This window comes from Anopheles stephensi, chromosome 3, assembly GCF_013141755.1.
Source record: "Anopheles stephensi strain Indian chromosome 3, UCI_ANSTEP_V1.0, whole genome shotgun sequence".
NCBI lineage: Eukaryota > Metazoa > Arthropoda > Insecta > Diptera > Culicidae > Anopheles > Anopheles stephensi.
Genome location: NC_050203.1, coordinates 4,882,101 through 4,903,177, shown reverse-complemented (window position 1 = coordinate 4,903,177; position 21,077 = coordinate 4,882,101). Strand labels below are relative to the sequence as shown.

The 21,077-nt window shown below is 48.4% G+C and overlaps 1 protein-coding gene across 16 annotated transcripts in view; it reads right to left on the bottom strand.

The window, feature by feature from the left end:
• Positions 1-1,678: 1,678 nt before the first annotated feature.
• Positions 1,679-21,077, bottom strand: part of LOC118510245 (supervillin) — a 161,924-nt gene continuing 142,525 nt past the window's right edge. For 14 of the 16 annotated variants that reach the window (XM_036051819.1, XM_036051818.1, XM_036051815.1 and 11 more), the window contains 5 exons: positions 13,481-13,991; positions 8,956-9,106; positions 8,047-8,883; positions 5,096-7,572; positions 1,679-4,081 (listed from right to left, as the gene is read on the bottom strand). In XM_036051819.1, the coding sequence (XP_035907712.1) occupies positions 3,842-4,081; positions 5,096-7,572; positions 8,047-8,883; positions 8,956-9,106; positions 13,481-13,991 (4,216 nt within the window). In that variant the 3' untranslated portion in view covers positions 1,679-3,841. Of the gene's footprint in view, positions 4,082-5,095; positions 7,573-8,046; positions 8,884-8,955; positions 9,107-9,721; positions 11,502-13,480; positions 13,992-21,077 lie in introns of those variants that run through there. The other 2 variants (XM_036051833.1, XM_036051822.1) reach the window with 2 other exon arrangements.

The window sequence follows — 21,077 nt, the reverse complement described above, 5'->3', positions numbered from 1 at the left end:
ATTTAAGTGCGAGCGGACAAGAGGAGAAAATGAGGTTGGAAGAAAGAAGCGTGCGCGCGCGCGTGTGTGTGAGTGTGTGCATGAGAAGGTAGTGGTAGTAATGATAATGCTAATACGCACATAATAAGAGTACGCGCGGTTAAACACTCATTCAGACACACACACACAAGCATAATAACACATAGAAAGAGGAAAAAAAGAAAGAATGATTCTACTCGCATTACAACATAAAAACAACCAGCTACAGACATTCAAACCTACTTACACGTGCAAAAAAAAAAACACACACACACACACGTGGACAAGTGGCAAGGAAGGAGGAAGCGTTTAGTAAGTAGTGGAGGAGAGAGAAACGGTAGGGGAAAAACCCGGCAAGGTAGTAAGAGTAAGAGAGAGGAAAGCACAGGCAGGCGGCGGCGCGCGCATTATTGATTATGGATTATTATTGCAAATTATTATATATTCTTATTATATTTAGTGATGACAAGTGAAACAAGTGAAAAATGGGAAAATAAAACAGAAATGAAAAATGCAAAACAACACACAAAAACAAACCTAATGTGAAAAACGTAAACACGTCTGTGTGTTGGTGTGTTTGTTCTTTCATCCGAAACGGGGTTCCTCCGATTGAGGTTTCGCTTCGCTGCTTACTATGCTATGGAAAGCGCCATCTATTGCCGAGTAGCGGTACCTCGTTCGCAACGTCGCTCGAATCTCAGCAGGCCGAGTATCGGAGAGAGAAATCTGCTCGATTCGCTCGTATCCTAGTAACGGGAGAGCGTAGCAAAAAATGATCTAGAACTCTCCGAACGGTACCTCCCAATTTGGATGCTCTCCTGGTACTAGCAGTCGGCCTCGCTGTGAGTTGTTTTTGAAGAAGATTCGGTTGAAACATAAAACTAATTTTTCAACTCCTGGTAACAGGGGAGCATCCAAAACAGGAGGTCTCTGCTCTGCCCGTTTCATATCGGTTCGATTTTTATCAAAAAATTTCAACCCGATCGATTTCGGTTGGATGATCGCTTTTCTGTCAATGGTACCTCCTGCAATGGATGCTCTCCTGGTAGCACCAGCTACAGCAATTTCGTTCGCATGCTAAAAATTACTTTCCCCAAAAACCAATCAAATTTTTCTTCGCCCTGGTAACAGGAGACCAGGCGCCTCAGGAGGTAACATTTGGCAAATTTATTCCACCGAAATCGAACACAAAATTTATCCGGCAGATTAAAATTTTGAAAACGGGTAACAGGAAACCAAGCGAATCGGGAGCTAACATTTTGCAAATCAAATCGATCGATCGACTTTTCAATTTTTTGGTGAAAATTCAAAACTTAAATCTGAGTAGCGCATACTGGTAACCTCCTAATTTGGATGCTCTCCTGGTAGCAGGCGATGTTGAGCGCAGGTATTTTAAAACAATTTTCTCCGCTTTGGGGTGTTGAAGAAATCTTCCCGAATCGGTTCAAATTTTGGATTTTGCGTACCAGGAGTGCATCCAAATCAGGAGTTCGCACTAATCCATTCGATTTCATGTTTTTCTCGCGAAACCGGCACAGTAGGAGGAGATGATTTCGGATAAATAAAATTTGATAAAATCAAGAATTTTTGTGATATTTTTTTAAAACGAGTTGTGACATTTTCTACCAAAAACCAACACAATAAATTACACACAATGGAGTACAGTTTTATATTGAACACACTTTGTTTTTCTCTTCACATATGATTTTTTTTGCATGTTTTGTTTTTATTTTTATTTGGCTTTACATTGTTGCTGCACTTCTGTATTGCACACACCACTATTGTTTTACCTGCCTATTCCTCTTTCTCCTTCCTCTTCTTTTACAGACGAATGTGAAAGATGACGGTTGTGGTGATGATTCACAAACAAATCTCCTAGTAGCAGCAGTAGTAGTAGTGGTGGTGGTGGTGGTGGTGTACACGGTTCAAAATCAGTTACAAAAAAAGCGCGGCATCACCTATACATGCACACAAACGGAAGGCGTTTACTTGGAGAGAGGGATGCCTGATACTATCGCACTAAGTGGTCATCACACATACAAACGCGCACATATACTTCAGTAATCCTCACCGCTCTCTCTCTCTCTCGCTCTTTTATTGGTCGCTTCGCATTACCTTTTCGCAGCCTACTAAGAGTGTGTGAGTGTGTCCTTTCGATTACTAAGCGTAGTGACAGTAGGGTGATTGTGTGTACGTGGCGGCGTGTATGCATCTCAGAAGAAGGCGCATTGTAGCACATTTCTTCGCTGCAAAAACGATCGTAGCGAGCATCGTTTCGATTCGATCGGTTTACGACGAGGAGGCCCAAAATCAACACAAAGTTCTGTCAAAACCATATAGCCTACTGCGTTATTCTGCTTTTACAAACCTTTCCTTAATGCGTATGTGTGTACATGCAATATGACTTGTGATGAACCGCCTCTCTGTATCCTGTATGTAGACAGTCGTTCTTGTTTCGTTTTTTCTTCCTTTTCTTCGCACTTTTGTGTATAAGTTATATAAATGTACTTGTATATATGTTAGCGGGGGGGTTTCTTTCTCCTTCCTTCGTCTCTTACAAACTACAAAAATTCACATACGCACACACGCGCAGCTTCCACACGCCGCCTTACTATCGCCCTCAAACGGTGGTCGCCATTTTGAAATCTTCTTTTAGCGTCGTTCTGTATGCGTTATCGATTCATACACCGGAAAGGTCGATTAAATTATAGCGCGAAGAGGAGTAATACACGGATTATTATGATTAAACGCTCGCAGACAGTTTCACACGTTCACCTGAAGTAGATCTCGTATTAAGTACCAAGTGCAAGGGGGTTCCCTTGTATCCCTGCATCGTTTCTCCTGTCCCCGATCCTCAATCCTTCTTCCCACCCTAAAGCAGCAGCTTCGAGTCTCAGTTTCAAACTATCGTACAAAGTGAATAAAACGCTTAGATTTGTGGTTAGAAACTCTCCCTCCAAAAAAAAAACAAACTGAAACCTAACAGCACCAATAAAACACCGATCCGTTACATGATCGGAAAGAATCGAAGGGGAGATGATTTAACATGAAACACAACAAAAGAAAAAAAAACCTTACCAACAAAAACAAGATGATTGCAAGCACGAGATAACGATAAATGAACGAGAGAGAGAGAGAGAGAGAGAGAGAGAGAGAGAAGTAAATAGGAGAAACATATTTACACACAGATGCACACAAACACACGGCACTGGAACGGCTGATGGAAAATTAGGAGTTAACAGGGGAAATTTTTAAAAGACAAAATCCCTATCATCCTCATCCTAGCTTCCTGCTTCTTTCTCAACAAGCACAGGCGTGTTTAGTGGTACGAGACACAGACGTATAAAGATAAACGGTTTATATTTTTAAATTATTTAAAACAAACAAAAAGAAAAACGAACACAACATTAAACGAACTAGCGGCACGGTCTTTCCTATCTCGTTTCCTGCCTCTTCTGTCTTCTAACCAGGTTGGATAAAAAAAAACGCACACATACACACACGCATTATAGCTGTACGGGAAGGATATCAGTTAAATAAAAGACGGGTAAAGGAGCCCAATATGCCCTAACAAACTATTGCTTGATCGTATGCTTATTTATCGATGCCACGGGACAAAAATCGTAATAAAAAAAGGGATTTCCTCCACTCCAATAATATCATCGACACAGCTTCCGGTTTCGTTTCACTGTGCACAGAAATTTGGGAAACAGCGTGTGTCTCACTGACTGACTTAGCAAATTTATGAACCGTTCTCTTCCCCAATTATGGCGCCCTTTCTACTTCTTATTCTGTCCCCTCGTTGGTTGGACGAGGCCACGACCTAAAACAGGCCACGTTCCTTCTTTAGCTTCGTTTGCTTCCAGGCGGGCAGCTGATCGTACTCGAGCTTGGTTAGGCCGAGCGCTTCCGGATAGTCCTGCTCGTGCAGGTACAGCTCGAGCTTGGTGGGATCGACACCTTCCGGCAGCGGACGTTCGAGCAGTACGGCCAGCGGGTACTCCTTGCGGGACAGCAGCGACAGACTGTCGTAGATTGGTTGGGGTGTCGATTTACGACCATCCTGGAATGACATTAACGGGGAGCAGTTAGTAGGCTGAAAAAAATACTCAGACCAGTTGCAGGAGGATTGAGGCGAATCACTTCAAGTGTAGGGGAGGCACATCGATTGAAAAGCAAAGGAGTTATTAAGAACAACAACGTAACAAAAAATGGGCAGGTGGGCTAGCTTTTATTTTACGAACGAACGTACGCTGCTGCTGGTGGTGGATAGCTCTATCGGTAGGCGTGTTAAACGGTTCTTGGCATAGCGGCACAGTGGTGTTCGAAATAAAGGCAGTGACACGTGTCTAGTTTCGTCTAAGGGAAGTCGTCGTAGTCGAAGGAACCCCTCGCCAATCAAGATAGTTTTCATCCTCCAAAGGGAGTCTAATCGGTTAAGCTACGTCCCCTCACAGCTAGTCTGAAAAAGTCTGAAGAAATCTCATCTATTAAGGGTCTAGGTCATCAAGGGATGGGTCTCATCTATTCTCGTAGTCAATTAATCCTCATTATTCAAGCTGCATCTACTAAGAGAGTTCTACATTTAGGGAGTTCGACCTCAGCGTCCAAAGGGGTCTTGTTGAAGTCTTATAGAGTACAGGGCCTTAAAGGATCCAAGAGAGCGCCTCGTCCTGCTCAGAGTCTTTCCCGTCTTGTGTCAAAGTCAAAACTTCCCCCGAGGTGATCAATTAGGCTAAAGGCAAGCGTCTATTCTCGGCTTTGGAGATCTGAAATGTCACTGCATTTAGTTTTAACACACTGTGCGTTACGTATCGATGGAAAAGGCACGACATGAAGGGTTTACGTATGTTTGTGTGGGTGACACATTCAATTCAACACATGAAAAGCACATTGAAGCTTGTTTCAATCTCGAGCGCTTACCAACGTAATTGCCTGCATCGGGAAGAACTCAGAAAGCCCTTATACAAACCTTGGTGGAGAAAGTAAGGCGCGATTGGTTCTACTCAAGTGGGACTGAGAGAGAGAGAGAGAGCGCGACTAGAGCGAGGGAAGCTTTCGGGCGAGAGACACCTACCTGCACATTAATTTCTGCTACATCGTCCCGCTCGGTCCACTCCGGGAACATGGCAATGAATTCGAGCGGTTCCAGCCCTGCCCAAACGACGAACCCATTCACGAGGTCATGCGAGAATTCTGCTTCTTCCTGCTGCTCCTGCCGTTCCTCTACGACGGTCGGTACCGGTGCGTCGTACGGCTTAGCATCCACCTCATCAATGCCCTCGTCATTGCCATTCTCGTCCGTGACGGTCGTAGAGGTGAGACGAGCCGGTGCCGCATGTCCATTCCCATTCACCACCCGGACGTCCTGCTGCTGCTTCTGCTTCGCCTTCCAGTACGAAACGGCCGTTTCCATTGCGACACGACGTTCCACCTGCCAACGGTTCTCACCCGACCGATTGCTGTCGAAGCTGCTGTGATTGGTCTCCCCACCGCTACCACTGTCGCTGCCCGACTCATCCCCATTGGGCCACCATCCCTGCCACAACCACAGCACGTGCCCATTGTCGATGAGGAAGATGGTGGGTTGTCGAGCGGAGTAAAGATCCTCCTGCCGGAACGGATACGCCGTCGGACGATCCTTCGCACGCAGGGCACAGTGAAGCTCCGTACCCTCAAAGTTGCCATTGTTGATACTCGTGAGGTGGAAGATGCGTGGCGTAAAGTCGTAGCTCTGCTCCGAACCGAGCAAACTGTGATAATGGTGACGGTTCTGACCTCCAACAGCATCGAAGAACTCGCCCGTCTCACGACCCTCATCCACCACCGAGGAGCTCAGGTTCGAGAGCGTTTCGTCGAACAGTTCCGGGCTCTTCTGCTCGAGCACTACGCGTACCACATTCTCGGCTACTTCCTTCGCGTGTGGTAGCGCCTTACAGCCATGCCAGAGGAGCACTCTTCCCCGCTCTCCATGTACCAACAGCATTGTGGCTCGGGAACGCAACTGTCTCATACTGCAGCCCTCCACCTCTGTGCACATCGTCTCCTCGGCGAAATTGCCCGTAATCATGTACATACGCCACCCGTCCTTCGGCACTCGCTTGCTGCGGTGGATGAACATAACCTTAAACAGTCGCACGAAAGCGGCCGTCTCTTGACCCTGGGCAACGCGCACCTGCGAACCCTTCTCCTTGTCCAGCTCGACCGTGAGCAGTGCCGCCGCACCCTTCTCGTTCGCTGACGCATCCTTGCCATGCCAGCAGAAGTAAGCGCACCGGTCCCGCCCAACAACAGTGCTCCGATTCGACACCTTGCCACTCAGCTCACGCACCGTCACACTGATCTGATACATCCAGCGCACGGTGTAGCTTTCGTCGGCATAAAAATGCCCGCGGGACGTGCCATCGATCTCCTTGTACTCGTACTCATCGATTTCCCACTGCGTAACGGAGGTTGTGCACACATCGAAGTGACGCATCGAGTCCTGATCGTAGTAGAAATCACCCCGGCCAAGGTTGGAGTTCTCCAGCACCAGATTCGGTTCCTGGTAGGGTTCGTTTCCGCGGTAGAGTTGGTTGCCGTCCAGCGGCTTAATTTCCGCACCGAGCGGAGTCGACCCGTCACCATTGCCGAGCGTGTAGTCCTCACGGAACTGCACCGTCACGTCCGGCCAATCGAGGAACTTCTCGCGGAACAGTACCGTCTCCATGTGCTGCGTGACGCGTGCGATCAAGCACCATTCCGGCCGGTTGTTGCCAACTTTGGACAAGCGTCTTGCATCACGCTGACGATCACCGGCCAATTCCGAGAAGTTGAGCGGATTTAGCTGACACTCCTCGTAGCTGTAACTTCCTCCGTACAGCTCCTGGGCCAACCTCAACGCCGCACGCTTTCCCTCCGTCGGTGCATTCTTGCCACTCCACACGTACAGCTCCGATCCAAAATCAAACACCAGCACCTTCCGAGGGTCCAGCATCGAAATCTTCGGGATCGCCCCCCAATACTCCTCCACCGGGACCAACGCCTCGTCCTCGAACTCGTACACCATGTTCGTCTCGATCAGACACGACTCGAACAGTTCGTCCTCGTCGGCATGCCCCGAATCGCACACCTCCGTCCCTTCATCCTCCTGGCCACGTCCGAGCAGCTTCCAGAATTCGCGTGCCTGCCGGCCAGCACCACTGCTAGCCCCATCGCTCAGCAGCGTCACGCTGGTCGCCCCACAGCCGAGGTCCTTGTCGCGCACGATCTGATCGCAGATTTCCTTGCAGCGCGATCGCTCGATCACGTTGGCGTACTGGCCGAGAAAGGCGAACAGCCGATCGGCCGTAACGAGGATGAAGCAATCGCCCCGATTCACCGAGCGAGCCACCGGCTCCACCAGGCGCGTCTGCGCATGCCGACGGCCCTTCACCTGCAGCAACATCAGCGGTTTGTACGGGACAAACGACTGATTCAGCGGCAGCGAGCTAGACTTGAGACTGACCGATTTGAAATCTTCAACGGACGCTAAGCCGGCTAGCGCTTCTACGGCCAGATTGCTACTTTTGGCAACTAGAGTCGGGATTAACGGGGTAAGGGATGAGGGAGAGAGAGAGAGAGAGAAAAAACACAAAGAAAAGGCACGGCGACACGCGGCAGGAACGCCACGCCACGTGCCAAATGCCCGCCAGACAGGTTAGCCATTAGGACACAAAAGGGTAACACAGTGTTAGATGGGGAAATTTTTTTCGTGCATTGAGAGGGTACGGGCTATGGGTGTTATTAAGGAGCGGCCAGTGGGATGCAGCGCGGCGGTTAAGCACAGCACAAGCTCCAACAACGCCCCTGTCGGAGATACTTCCCTAGTGGAAGCATTCCATCTACAGGCGAATGCCGTAACTACTATTGCTACTCGCACACAAGCTCGCACAGACACACGCACACACACACACACACGCACAAACACACACACACACACGCGCTAGTCCACACTCAAGGTACGAAGGGAGGTAGGTTCAATGCGTCATCTCAATCGAGCACACTTACTTGCTTCTAGTTTAAGTCTTCGCATCTCCTTGTCGGCGATACCTGTCTTAATTTCGGTATACTCCGTCTGCAGGTCGTCACGGGCGGCCAGCGTCTTCAGCGGATTTCGCGACATTGCGCGCCGTCCCCGTGGTCCCTGGACCACCTTCTTGTGCGACAGCTTCTCGCCGGTGGGTTTCAGTGTATCGAGATCCCCGATCGTTACTTCGGTGCTGTTGCTCATCATCGTACTGCTGCTGCTGCTGCTGCTGACCGTGCTGCTGGCCATCATCATGCTCGAGGAGAATCCGGCACCCAACCCGGTGGTGGCGGTGGTGGTGGTGCCGCCGTTCGTTGGTGTTGTGGTGACCTTTCCGAAGAACGAACCAAAGCTTTCGTCATCCAGCTTCGGTATGGCCACCTTCGAACCGGTCGCGTGCGTTTTGAGATCACCGGTCGGTACACCTGGGACACTTATGCTACGTTTCATGAGACTTTCGACGACTCGGTGCTGCTGCTGCTGGCCTTGCTGCTGGAACAGTGCCGGAGCGGGACTAGAAAATTGTTGAGCCGGAACACTGGTGGGTCTGCTGCTGCCGAATAATGCACCAGCCGCTGGAGACTGCTGCTGCTGCTGCTGCTGCTGTGGCTGCGGTTGACCGTAAACGGTGGACGAGGTGACCACGGAGGACACCATCATCGAGGGACTTTTCGCGAGTCCGAGCTGCGGTGGGTTAACGCTGCGGAACACATTCATGGCGGGTGATTGCTTCGTGTCCGACTTGATGAACGGTAACTTGGGCGATTTCGTGGCGGCCATACGGCCCGCCACGGTGAAGTTGGTCGCATCGGAGAGTTCTGCAAGATAAGGATGCATTCTTGATTCAAATATTCTTGGATAATGGTTAAGCGGGATCATCGGCCACTTACCGACACGATTTTTCCAATTTTCCGACGACGTTTTAATTTTACCCAACCGGTCAGAGATGTTGCCACCCTCCAGGTCCGCCGGCCGACTGAACGGTCGTGGTGAGTTGTTTTTCACTGGGCTCTCGTGGGACTTGGCAACGATGAGTGCATTCTGCAACGACAACACAAAGAGAGGTGTGTTAGACAATCTTTATCTGTTTACAGACCGCAGGCGAAAAGCAACGACACTCCAGACTCTGGTTAAGATAAGCGACTAGATATGGGTGCAAAGAGTGAGAGAGTGAGAAAAGCAATGCAATCCGATACGATATCATCATGATATCATCCATCATTACAGTCACGGCTAATTAAGAAATTAATGACATTAAATGGGTGTTTCGGTACTGAGCAGTGGACCACACTCTTCAACTCGGGCCAATTGTCTCTTGTTCACTGTCTCTTCTTGTCACTCTTCCTCTCGGGAGGATAAACGTCGAGCATGGGGGTCATAACGGGGATGTCGCCACACCACCATCGTGCGATCGTAACACCAATCGGGGATGTCTTTGGGCGTGGTTGGCAATCGGAAAAGAAGCAGAAGCGACCCATCCAACCATTTTTATCTCTCCATCGTTATTATTACGGCTTTCCGCTTGGTTCGATAACTCATCAAGCCACACCATTAATCGAGTCGTTAGCGAGACATTGATTGCCATTTGAAATATGACCTTAAAGGTCGAACCACACCGCTACAAAGCGGCCACACCTCGTCATCTGTTTCAATTACCTGGCGCAGAACCGACATCGCACCGTCGCACCATCCGCTCGGCATCGATAAAGACTTGTAGTTACAGTTGTTGTAGTTGGATCCGATAGCGGTTTAAGAGGGTTCTTCCCGTGCTTACAAACTAAGGTACCTTCCGCGTAGTCTCTTACACTGACTTACGTCACTCTCGGCATACTTCTTCTTACACTTACAATTGCGACACAATATTTATAAAGAAAAAATAATGCTTCATCACGACGCACATACAGTTACAACCGTTGGCGCAGCAACACAATAAATTCAATCACAGCCTTTACGGAATTGACTATGCTTCCTCTTCTTTTTTTTTTTTTAGTTGCCTTCAACTTCCACTCAAAGCTGCCTTGACACAAAACCTAAACGTTGGCTGGTCTCCAACCCCACGACGGATATCCTCGCACACAGGGCAGTTCCACACTCACTATCAGTCTTAAGCCACCGGGGGTGATTTTCTCCAGAAAACACCCGCACTCTTGGTCCGTTGTGCCACAAGCAACAAGATAAGCTTCCAGGTACTGGGCGGACCTAGCTTAGTTAAGGGCTGTACGAGTGCTTTACGGCGCCACGTTGAGCCAACGATACCAAACCAATGCCGTCGTGCCTCTCCTCATCCTCCTCCATACAGTCGAGCAGGTTCGAGATGGAGTACTTCCAGTAGTCTTTCGAAAGGTTTTCCGCAATTAGGATCTGCTCGATGTTATCGACGGCATTGCGATACGCAGCGGGCGGTGTGGACGTTGGTTTCGACCTGCGCAATACCACTTCCGTTTCCTCCGTCCCGTCGACCGTCTCTTCATCCTGTAGCAGCTCGGACAGTGAGAAGGTGGACAAGGTCTTGAGACCTCGCGATACACGATCGTACAGAACTCCGTTGGCGGGTTTCACCTCACCACTGTACCGATCGGTGGAATTCCGTTTCCTGCTATCATCGTCTTCCTCGTCGAGCAGATCACTGATCGAGTACTGGGACAATCGTTTGGAGAAGCGTTCCGTTTCCAGAATGTCCTCAACCGATTCCGACAGGCTGTGCTGTGATCGTATACGGCGTCGCAGTCTAATCACGGTCGAAGGTTCTGATGCAGCCTTCGGAAACTGGCCACCAGCACCAGCACCACCACCCGCGGGTCGTAAATTCTCCAAACTAGCACTGATCGTACGCGAGGGATAGGGCGATGGTTCGTTACGCCGAAGAATGTTCACCACACTGCTGAAATGTCTCAGCGTCGTCTCCGTTGCCGGTTGCTTGTCCGGAGTTACAGAACTTCGGAGTTTTACGGAGGTCTTAGGTCGCTCAAGGGTAGGCTGCTCGAAAAGAGTTTTCATGCGGGCCACAACGTTTCGACGATGCACATCCCGAAGCACAGCGGAATCTTCCGCATTGCCACCTCGAGTACCACCCCTGTTACCTTCCTCCAGAACTGCACTCTTTGCGGACCTGATGCCATCTTCCGCGTTTCGAGTGCCTGATTGTATTTGATAAATGATTTCATTCACAATGTTGCTACACTCTTTACGATCTAACCGGCGCGGTGCCCATTCGGTGGCGGTTGGTGAAGATGGCGCCGAAGCTCGTCTTTCGGCTGTACTTTGATTAGATCTGCCCGTAGTGCCATCATTCTTTGCCCTCTGCGAGGGGGTCTCTTCTGTTAGTCTCTTCTCTACGGCCTTTTTCTCGCATTCCTTCGCAGAAGACACGTCACCCACCGCCGGTGCAGGCTCCTTCGTTCCTTTGTTTAGCGTCCGGAGCAGATCGCGCTTGATCTCCTCTATCAAGCGCTGCCGGTCTTGGTGCAGCGCATCTACGTGCTGTTGAAGCTGTCGCAGAGCCTCCCGGCGAATGGTGCTGAAAAGCTGCACCGCAAATTGCGCTCCGATCACCAGCAGCAAAGGGATGACTAATGTTTGCAGGAACCGTCCGAGTTGAGCGACGAGTACGATCGCTTCTTCCCAATAGCTGCTGTCGCCGTCTCGACTGGCACCGTCGAACATCAGCGTGTGATTCATGGTTGCACGGAAGAGCGATCGCTCAAGGGTTTCCCGCCGCCGAACTCTCACTTACGAGCGCTTAATAAGCGATTCCGCGAAATTCAAAACCCGCTTCTACTGTTTCTCTCTGCGTTTCGACGAGCACCATTCCATTCGGCGCGCACGCGTCAGCAACCGACCGCGAACAGGATACAACTGAACCAGTTTGCGCCGTGCCGTCGCGTTTGCGGCGAACGATTCTTGCGTTTTTACCGCCGTTGTTTTGGTTGGAAGCGGCTCCGTACGAGGCAAAACACACAGAGACAGCACCTATTCGATCGACCGACCGACCGACCGTGTGTGTGAGTGTAGGGGGCTGATATGCTGCTATATGTACACGCTGCTGGACACTGCTACATACTCGGGCTAGCTGTTGCTGATATGGGAAGCTCCCGTCCCGAAGGCAGGGCGATCCGGATCCCATACCGGCCGATACTGAGCAATCATCAGCGCTGTCTTCGTGCGCGTGTAGTGCTTAGGTTGCGTCGCTTTTACGTTGTTTGAACTTGATTGATGATGCACCTCGCACCCAGAGTAGTCGCCCGACTCGCAGCCAGTGTGGTAGAGTGTTTTGCTATCTTATCTAGCCCGACCCAGCAGGCAAAGCGACGAACACTACCACACTGGCAGGCAACAGATTGATGCAGGTGAATCAATAAATACTTCAACGGAGAACGTGTGTCGTTTTTTTCTCTCCTTCGCTGATCGCGATGCTTTGTGGCGAAACACATTATGGATTCCATGAATGAGACTAGCATTCCAAACACCAAACAAACGGTAACAAATGAGCGAAACATTGATCATTGCCCTCAGATATACCAGACTCGCGAAGGGCTCTTACTGGTACACACGCACCACTCGCGCTGCAGTCGAAGATAAATGCATTCGTTTGTTTTACTACTGTTGGACACACCCGAAGAGATCGCCTCTTCAGCAGACGGCTCATCTCGTCGCGCCTCACTCTCGGTCCTTCCCTCTAGTGCCGCTGCTGCCGTACAGCGTAAAAGGAAAGTAATCAAGTATTCCCCATTCGCAACTGAAGAAGTGACCCGTAGCAAAGTAATATGGCTCGCGCTCCCTCTCTTACCGGTTTCACCCATTCCAAAGCGAACGATCCACATTCTAGACGATCACACAGAACAAACAAAGTACGATGTGCAAACGATCGCAGTAAGTGCTCGGGTAGGAAGAAGAGCCGTGCCTGTTTGCAGCAGCCCTGGAGCAAATGCGCAAACAATTAAATGCAAATTAACATGCAAACTCCAAATCCGAATCAAGTTTCAGCACAGCGCGTACAACATTCTGCCACAGCGACGCTCTAATGCGGATTCCAACGATCCAGGAACGCATCATCATCACTAGCAAAACATAACCGTCCGAAGAGCATAGGTTAAGAAAACGTAAACTGGTTGTTGCTTCTTCCGATCCAAGCTTAAGAAGCAGGATTGGAGCATTTGAAGATCGGGTGAAGTGAACGAAACGTTCAAGGTTAGCGTACACCCGGTTCGGATCATCAAAATTCCACCTTGTTTTGGAAATTAAATCACGCGCGTTACGATTCGAGCTCGAACCGTTACGCGGCTATGCGCCTAAAAGTATGCAATTCGATGTCCGACACGAAAAGCGTTACACGGAGCGGAGACGACGGATTGAACAGTTGCTTGATCTCTACCCAGTTGATTCGTGGTTGCTTTTTTCACCGGTATCAATACTCACATTGACAAGGTTTTCCCGCCGCACATCATCGGGCACATCCTTCTTGGAGACGCGCCGGCGCCAATTGTCCTCGCCGCTCTTCTTCAGTGCCGCCATCCGCTCGGCAATGGAGACACTCTTCACCATCGCACCGTCCTGATCCGGGCGCATTTCCTCGGTCAAACACCGGCGCAACGTGCCGAACGCTGGGAAGCTGAAATCTTCGTTCTCCTGCTGCCCGGAACCGTGTCCGAAGCTGTGCTGATGATGCAGCAGCGGCTGCTGGTGGCTGTGGTTGTTATTCTGCTCCGCTTGATAGTAGCTCGCTGGTGTCGCTAGTGCTGATGGCGGCGGCGGTGGTGCAGTTCCACCGAGTGCATTACTACCGCTGCTGTTGCTGCTGCTGCTGATGCCGCCGGGCACATACGGCGCAGCGTTGTTTGCTGTGTTGTGGTAGATGATTGCCGACGCCGGTATGAAGGTGGCAAGCTCGGATTGGCTTTTGCTTTTAATCAACTGTTGCTGCTTGTAGCTGGAACGGAGGAGAAAAAAACAAAAGGGAAAAGCCAAAAACAAATGATTAGTATTCAGCACCACAGGGATGGACGTTTCGGTTTGTTCTATTTGCCACCGGCCAACCGACCGAGCAAAGCATGGCAATTATTTTTATGCTGCAATGAACGAATATTCAGATTAGCTCTAGCTGCTCGTTCCTGGGACACTACAGCTAGGTGCTAATTCATTCCTCCCTACTGCACATCAATCACTTTCAACGTTCGTGACACTAATGAAGGTACTTCCAACGTGCACAGACGACAAGAAGGCTCGCTGCAGCAAAGTATCGTGCTACGCGGAAATCAATCACCAGCCCGGAAAAACAAACCATTCTCCACACACATAGATTTTTCGCCCTAAAGGAAGTAATAAATCTGCTTAGAATATATTACCACATGGAGGACACAGATTAGTATTCTTTGCAAACAAGCCGATCATGACGATCATTAGCAAGATACAGTTCCTGATTACTATCAAATATTACTTCCAGATGGTAAAGAGCTAAGTTTTCGACAATTCAAAGTATGATTCATTCTACTCCGTCCAGTCCAGTCTCAGATACTCTGTCACACATCAGTCGCGATAACACACTCACACATGCTATAAACATCTCCATCGGCAGCGTCTTCTCGGGACACAACACAACCGAGGTGGTCAAAACATCACACGTGCCACCCCATCAGTGAACGATGGGTGTGTTCGCACACCACTGCTTATGCAACCTTGGCGGTGCACACATCGAGCCGCCACACGTTATGGACAAATTTGGCGAACGGGTGTGACATGGAAGTAATAATCCACCCGTTCACCCGTGGAACCGCAGTTCTGCCGGAATGTACATTTTTCGCATATTTCAAGGTTCGAACCTTCGTTCGATTCGCATGAGCGAAAGGAACCAAACAGCCTGGCCACGGACAGACACGGTAAGCCGTCAACAATAAATCAAACACAAGCGTATCGCTAAACACGCAAAGCTCTTCGCTGTGTGAGCGAGAGTCCGAGGTTCGAAAGGGTTATTATTGGCGTTTTTGGTGAGCACAGTACATTTTGGGGTACTTTGATGGCTCATTCGTATGGTGACCGAAAATATGAGAAGATACGGGACCGAACACCATTATAACCCATTAACCTTTGCTTTATCAACTGCTTTTTGTTTCTTCGCTGGACACCCGACGATGGGATCCGGGGCGATCGTCGGGACACAAAAGTAAAACAGTGCCCTGTCGGGATGATGACGATGACTCATAAGTTTTTCCTGAGAAAACAGATTCATCGGTTGTCCATCGGAAACAAGGGTGGAATAGGTGGTAATTTTCGTCTCCCGCTGTTCGCTTTTCGCGTACCGATCACACGATATGGGCTGCCTTATACACCAAAGCACGATGGGAGGGTCACGGTCACGAGAGCAAACGACGACTCCCTCCGCTTGGCTACGGTGGTGACGTCGGTGGGCTTTCCAACTCTGAAACGAAGAGGACCAGCCTTCGATGGCACGACCTAATCTCCAAATGTGATAGGTTCATTATGGTCCACATAACGGGACACAACGGGGATTAATCGGTGATTTAGCGTTATTGACTTTGGTCTGTTCCTTTCGTCCCACCCTTAAGATATGCACTGCCAAGGACTAGAGATCATCTTTCGAATATGCTAAAAAGGGCATCAGAGACCACCGGTCTGGACGGAGCAGAGTTGAACAATGTAAAATGGATCATTATTTTCAATAGCCCTCGAGAGCATTGCTCGCTTACACAAAGTTGCATTACAATGGGGGGATGTGCCGCCTGCGTAGGAGCGCGTACGCACATTATAGCGTGACTAATTTTCTACATGACGCAGCTTTAAAGCATCATCAACATTCTAGAGAACAGAAGCAAAAAAAACACGCAGCTCGCGCTACGCTAATAACTCATCTTCACATTATCACATCTCAACAGGGCAAGACAAAAAAGACGCACACACAACCCTTCAATCACAATGTGTGCATAGAAGAGAAGAATGAGTGCGGGGAGAGCGAAATTGCATTGGGTGCACTTTTTTTTTGTACTTGCAGCCGAAGAACCAATGTAAACAAAAGACACACGCTAACTTGGGTGGCGGGTGAGAGGTCTCCGTGTGTCTCTTCCGTCCACACACACACACACACACACTTCCTGTTGGAGAAGCTCATTTTCTTTAATTGCACAATCCAGACCCAACAGCGGTGTACTTGTCATCGTCGAGCCGGTGGTGGTGTTCGGGTACCTTCATTATCCGTGGTCTAGGTGGAGTCGCGAAAGTAGACCGAGAGCCTTGAACCCTTCGAGCGAGACTTGCGGTGAAGTTCGAGCTGTTGTGGTCAGATCTGTTGGAGAAATGGATGGACCGTTTCGGCCAGGTGGACTACACCACACCACGGCACCTGCTGTCACGGAGGTGCAATTGATGGATGCAATTACAATTCCAACCACGCCATACGATTGGGGCCTGCCTTACTTCGAGTGTGGTTTACCAATGACCCACCTTCACCACCGTCCACACTCTGCTCGTCGACGACGCATTAACTCTAAAACTAATTCACCCGTGAGTCTTGGGCCGCAAAGAAAGGGTAAGCCGTAGCCGGATATGCATGCACTCGACGACAAAGTGACGACGAGGTAGGTTTTGAAAGTGAAATGCGAAAGCACTGCACACACACACAAACGTGCGCATCCGAAAACGTGTACAACCGGACACGGATGGAAGACGACCCCGTGTATTCTACCCCAAAGCGATGCAGATACTGTGTGTTGGGTGCGGATTTTGGGTGGCTTTACACCAGTTTTTGCTTCTTTGGAGACCAGGGAGTTCTATCCGGCCAGTAGTCGTCGATGGCAGTAAGCGCGAAAATTACACCACGCCAAAACATCACGTACGACGACGACGACGACGACGGCTGGGACGACACTCCTCAACAAAAGCACTCAAGTGAAGGAACGTGAGACAAAAGGCATTCAGCTACTTTTGGGGACATTCCTTACGGTGGGGATGCAGAAGTACAAAGATCTTTTTTTCTCTGTGTGTGTGGGGGGATATAATTCAATAAATCAGAAAAGGTCGTTGGGCGAAATATTGCTTTATCCTTTCCCAGTTCGTTTAGTACAAAGTCAGAGCATCGGTAATAAATCATCCAGATGTAATTCGACACTTCCAATATCCCTGAAGGATTGAGTTTGACGGGTCTTGTTTTTTTTGGGGAGGTGTTTGTCAGGTGTTAAAACATTGCTACACCTCGCCGGAATTCCATTACTATCTCCATGGGTTGATGATTCATATTTCGACAATATTCTAGCGAGGTGTTAGGACTCACCTGGCAGTTGGAGATTCGTAGGTACGTAAAGAGTAAGCAAACAGAAGAAGAACATATTATAATTCGTGAAAACCCTTTTGCTTCTATTCTTCATTCTCCAATCAACGTGTCAAAAAAGGTTTCACGCCCAGAGAACCCTATGGCGCTTCTACTTTAAAATTTCAATTAAAAACGTTTTAACTAAAACCATTCAACCGTCCGGTAGGTAAGTTGACAATCAACAAACGTCCACCAGCGGAAGGATGCCGTCTAAAAGCGACACCCGTCAGGTCGGCCACTGTTATACTGTTGGTGCCGGATACGTCGGATTGATATAAGGGAAATGGAAAGTGTTCTTTTCATTACATTCACTGCAACACCTTTTCACACTGCTTCGAGCTGGGGAGCTGTTCTCATTTCAGAATGGTTCGTGACGTTCGTCCAGCCTGAGCCTGAGAAGAACCCAGTTTCTGGGCCATGAAACAGGAAGTTTATAATCTTCTCACACATCCTCCGCTCTTCCCCGATTGGAGTGGGTCCATTTACATGATGAGAAGAGAACTGAAGAAGGCACACACACACACACGCAAAAAAAACGCACAGGAAAATGAAAACACTCTGTAAATGAATCCACTGGCTGGAGGTGTTTGGAAGTCGTCGTGTCGGAAATGTGGAAATGTGTGGAGAAACACTCGCCCTTCCCAGACTGGGTTTGAAATGTGTACGCAGGAAATGTTACGCTGGATTTCGTGATGTATGTAAGCTACAACGTCTGCGAGCGAGGGAAGCATATACAGCCACAGCAACAAGTTAGAATAGAACAACCTTCACCAGCTCGCTCTGTGAGCTTCCGTTGATTGATGCTATTATTTGGAGTGATGTGGATGGTTTTCCTTCCCGAGTAAAAAAGTATAAATTCTCAAAGGGCCAATTTTCAACCAGAAATAATTGAATGAAATGCGTTTGATTGCTGGAGTAGATGATCTCGTCGAAACACGTCTCCACACAGCGCCAGAAGACGCTTTTAAAAGCTTCCAGAGAGAGGATGTATCCTATCCACGTAGCACAGAGTTTACATCTGCAATGCACCACTGCTCTTCTGGCTAGCTTCTTGGTGAATAATTAATCACATCTCACTGCAGAGGTTTCCGCTCGCTGGACAGTCTCACAATTTACACAATTAATTTATTAGCACTAGTGCACAAGTGATTGAGCTGATTGTGTGCTGTCTGGTGTGGTGTGACTAAAAGTTTTCTAATTATAATCTGTGCATAACTCAAATAGCCAGAAGCGCTCAGAGAATGCCAATGCCACGTGGGGCCTTCCGTTCAAGCACATCCAACATAAAGCCCAATGATCCATGGATATAACTTTTCCATTTTTATGCATCACTTCCTCTTTGTTTCTGTTAAAACCGAAGAAACGAGTATAAAAAAGGGAACACAGTGTGTCAGGATTCTTTCGGGCAGACACAGCAAGCAAACAAGCGAGACCTGCTGCACAAGAGCATTAGGGTGTGAATTTACTGTCTGTGCATCAACAGCACACCCCTTACTTCTGCTTCTCATTCTCAACGGTTGAAGAGCAACGATGCTTTTGGGGGGGTTTGTGTAGCAACAAAGTCATAAGGAAGCAGACAGCATCCTTTCCCAGGAAGAAGTCGTGAAGAGCATCGCGCTGCTACCGGGCGGCAATGGGAGTTCATTGTTTGGAGATGAAAATTTTCCAAAACGGTCATCGCTTCGTGCCGGCAGGATGAACATGGACGAACATAAATGCTGCTGCCCCTCAAACCCCCTTCCCCCCTCTCCCCTCCTCTAGCATCAAGATAAAACATTCAAAGTTTTCTCCAAGAAATGCTTCGGGGAAGAAATCCACTTCCACGAAAGGACCATCGGAGACAGTGGGAGGAATGGGATATTTTACACAGTCTTCGCTTTTTCGAAGCGATTCAAGGTTGAACAACTTCCGACCGATGCCGTTGCACCGGCATTAGCTTTCGGGGGTGGAGAAAAGGGTCATCGATAGGAAAACTTTTTTGAATAGTCGATATAATCGGTGTCAGTGAGGTGGTGACTTTTGATTAAATTTCGCATACACGATCGACAAGGAAAACGTATATCTTAATTTAAATAAATATAGGATATCGGTAGCTGAATAGGAGCTTGAATAAATTTTAATCAGTCACTTGACCTAAGAATATTGGAGGTCATAATTAAACACATGGCTTTGTCATGCTATCATCTTGCTGGGACAGAACTCTCAGAAAGGTTCGTCAAAATCGTGTATGACAACGGTCCGGTTTTATTTCAGAAGATCCAAGAAGAGAACGGTTCAAGTCATTCTGAAACTTATAAAAAAATACATGAGACTCAAGCACAAACTCTCTTAGATATCTACCAAAGCTTAGAAGTCTGCTAAGGACTGCTACTCAGTGGCGGAGTAATGGTTTCAGAGGCCTTAAGTGGAAATTAAAGGCTTCTTATCAGCTTGAGGAACCACGGAGCAGCGTATTTTGCGTACTTCATGATCCGCCTCTGCTCTTACAAGATAACTTACGATGACGAATGGCCCAGATATAGCAATCTGTAGATGTCTTGATTCGTGTGATGTCCTTGGGATGTAGCTAAATCAATATTTTACCCAAATAAGGTTCTCTACCCAATTTACTAGAGTCAAATTTCAGATTTGAATTAGGAAATTATCATTAATAACAACAGAGCTTGTTTTGAAATACAAACTCCAACACCAACCACACCAGATCGAATGTCTCGGCCACTCAAAATGTGCGATTTCTCCACTGCAAACAACTTCAACTCAATTCGAAAACAATTCAATCCACGGTAAATAAATAAAATGTAATCCATTTTTTACCCCTGCCAGCACAGAATAGAAACCCTTCGCCTACCACAACAAATCGAATGTCCGAAATTCTCGCAACCCATCCGAACGCGTAAATAACTCGATTCCGTGTCGGGTTTTCCATCGCTCCATCCAAAAATTCGATCGGTGTTGATTTATGGCCAACGATCTGTGTACGGTTTGGCCGGGGACCAGCGTTGTTGTGGTTGGGGAGATTAAATTGAAACGAAATTACTTTCAGATTCTCGGTGCATTGCACAGTGCGCATCCAACTGCATGCACACCCCGCCCGAATGCATTATTTGATGGCGGTGATGGCCGGCCCCATCAGAAAAAGGATCGTATTTTCCTCTCCATCGAATAACGGCCAACATACTTTATCTCTGGGCGGGGGGAGAGTTATGATATAATTAAACAGTGAAACTGACCATAGATAATTATGTTGCAACTCTCACTTTTGCTGGCCGTGTGTGTTTAGAGAGTGAGCGAGAGAGGTAACGCCATCCGGCGATGCTTCTTTTGGGGTAAGAATTTCAACAGTCTGCACCTTGTTTGCTCACTTTGGTTGAATTTAAATCCAATTTTCAAGCTTCAATCATGTTTGCTATTTATCAGCAACGCAGCAATCGGGCAGCATAAACTGTGAAGAAAAATCGGTCCCACATAAAAGGATCACCACCGTTTTACCGAATCATCATCGAGAAGGAATTGCTTCGAGCGATGACATTCCACATTCCACACGTGTGCTGCTATCACAGTAGTCTCGCCTCATTTATCTTGCCTTCTCTGTCCATCCTCCGTGGCTGACTCATCCCAGGGAAAAGTGAAGCGTTGTGTGAAATTATTTCCTTATAGTAGTGTACGCTGTTTTCCCTTTTTTATTGCTGCTCAGCT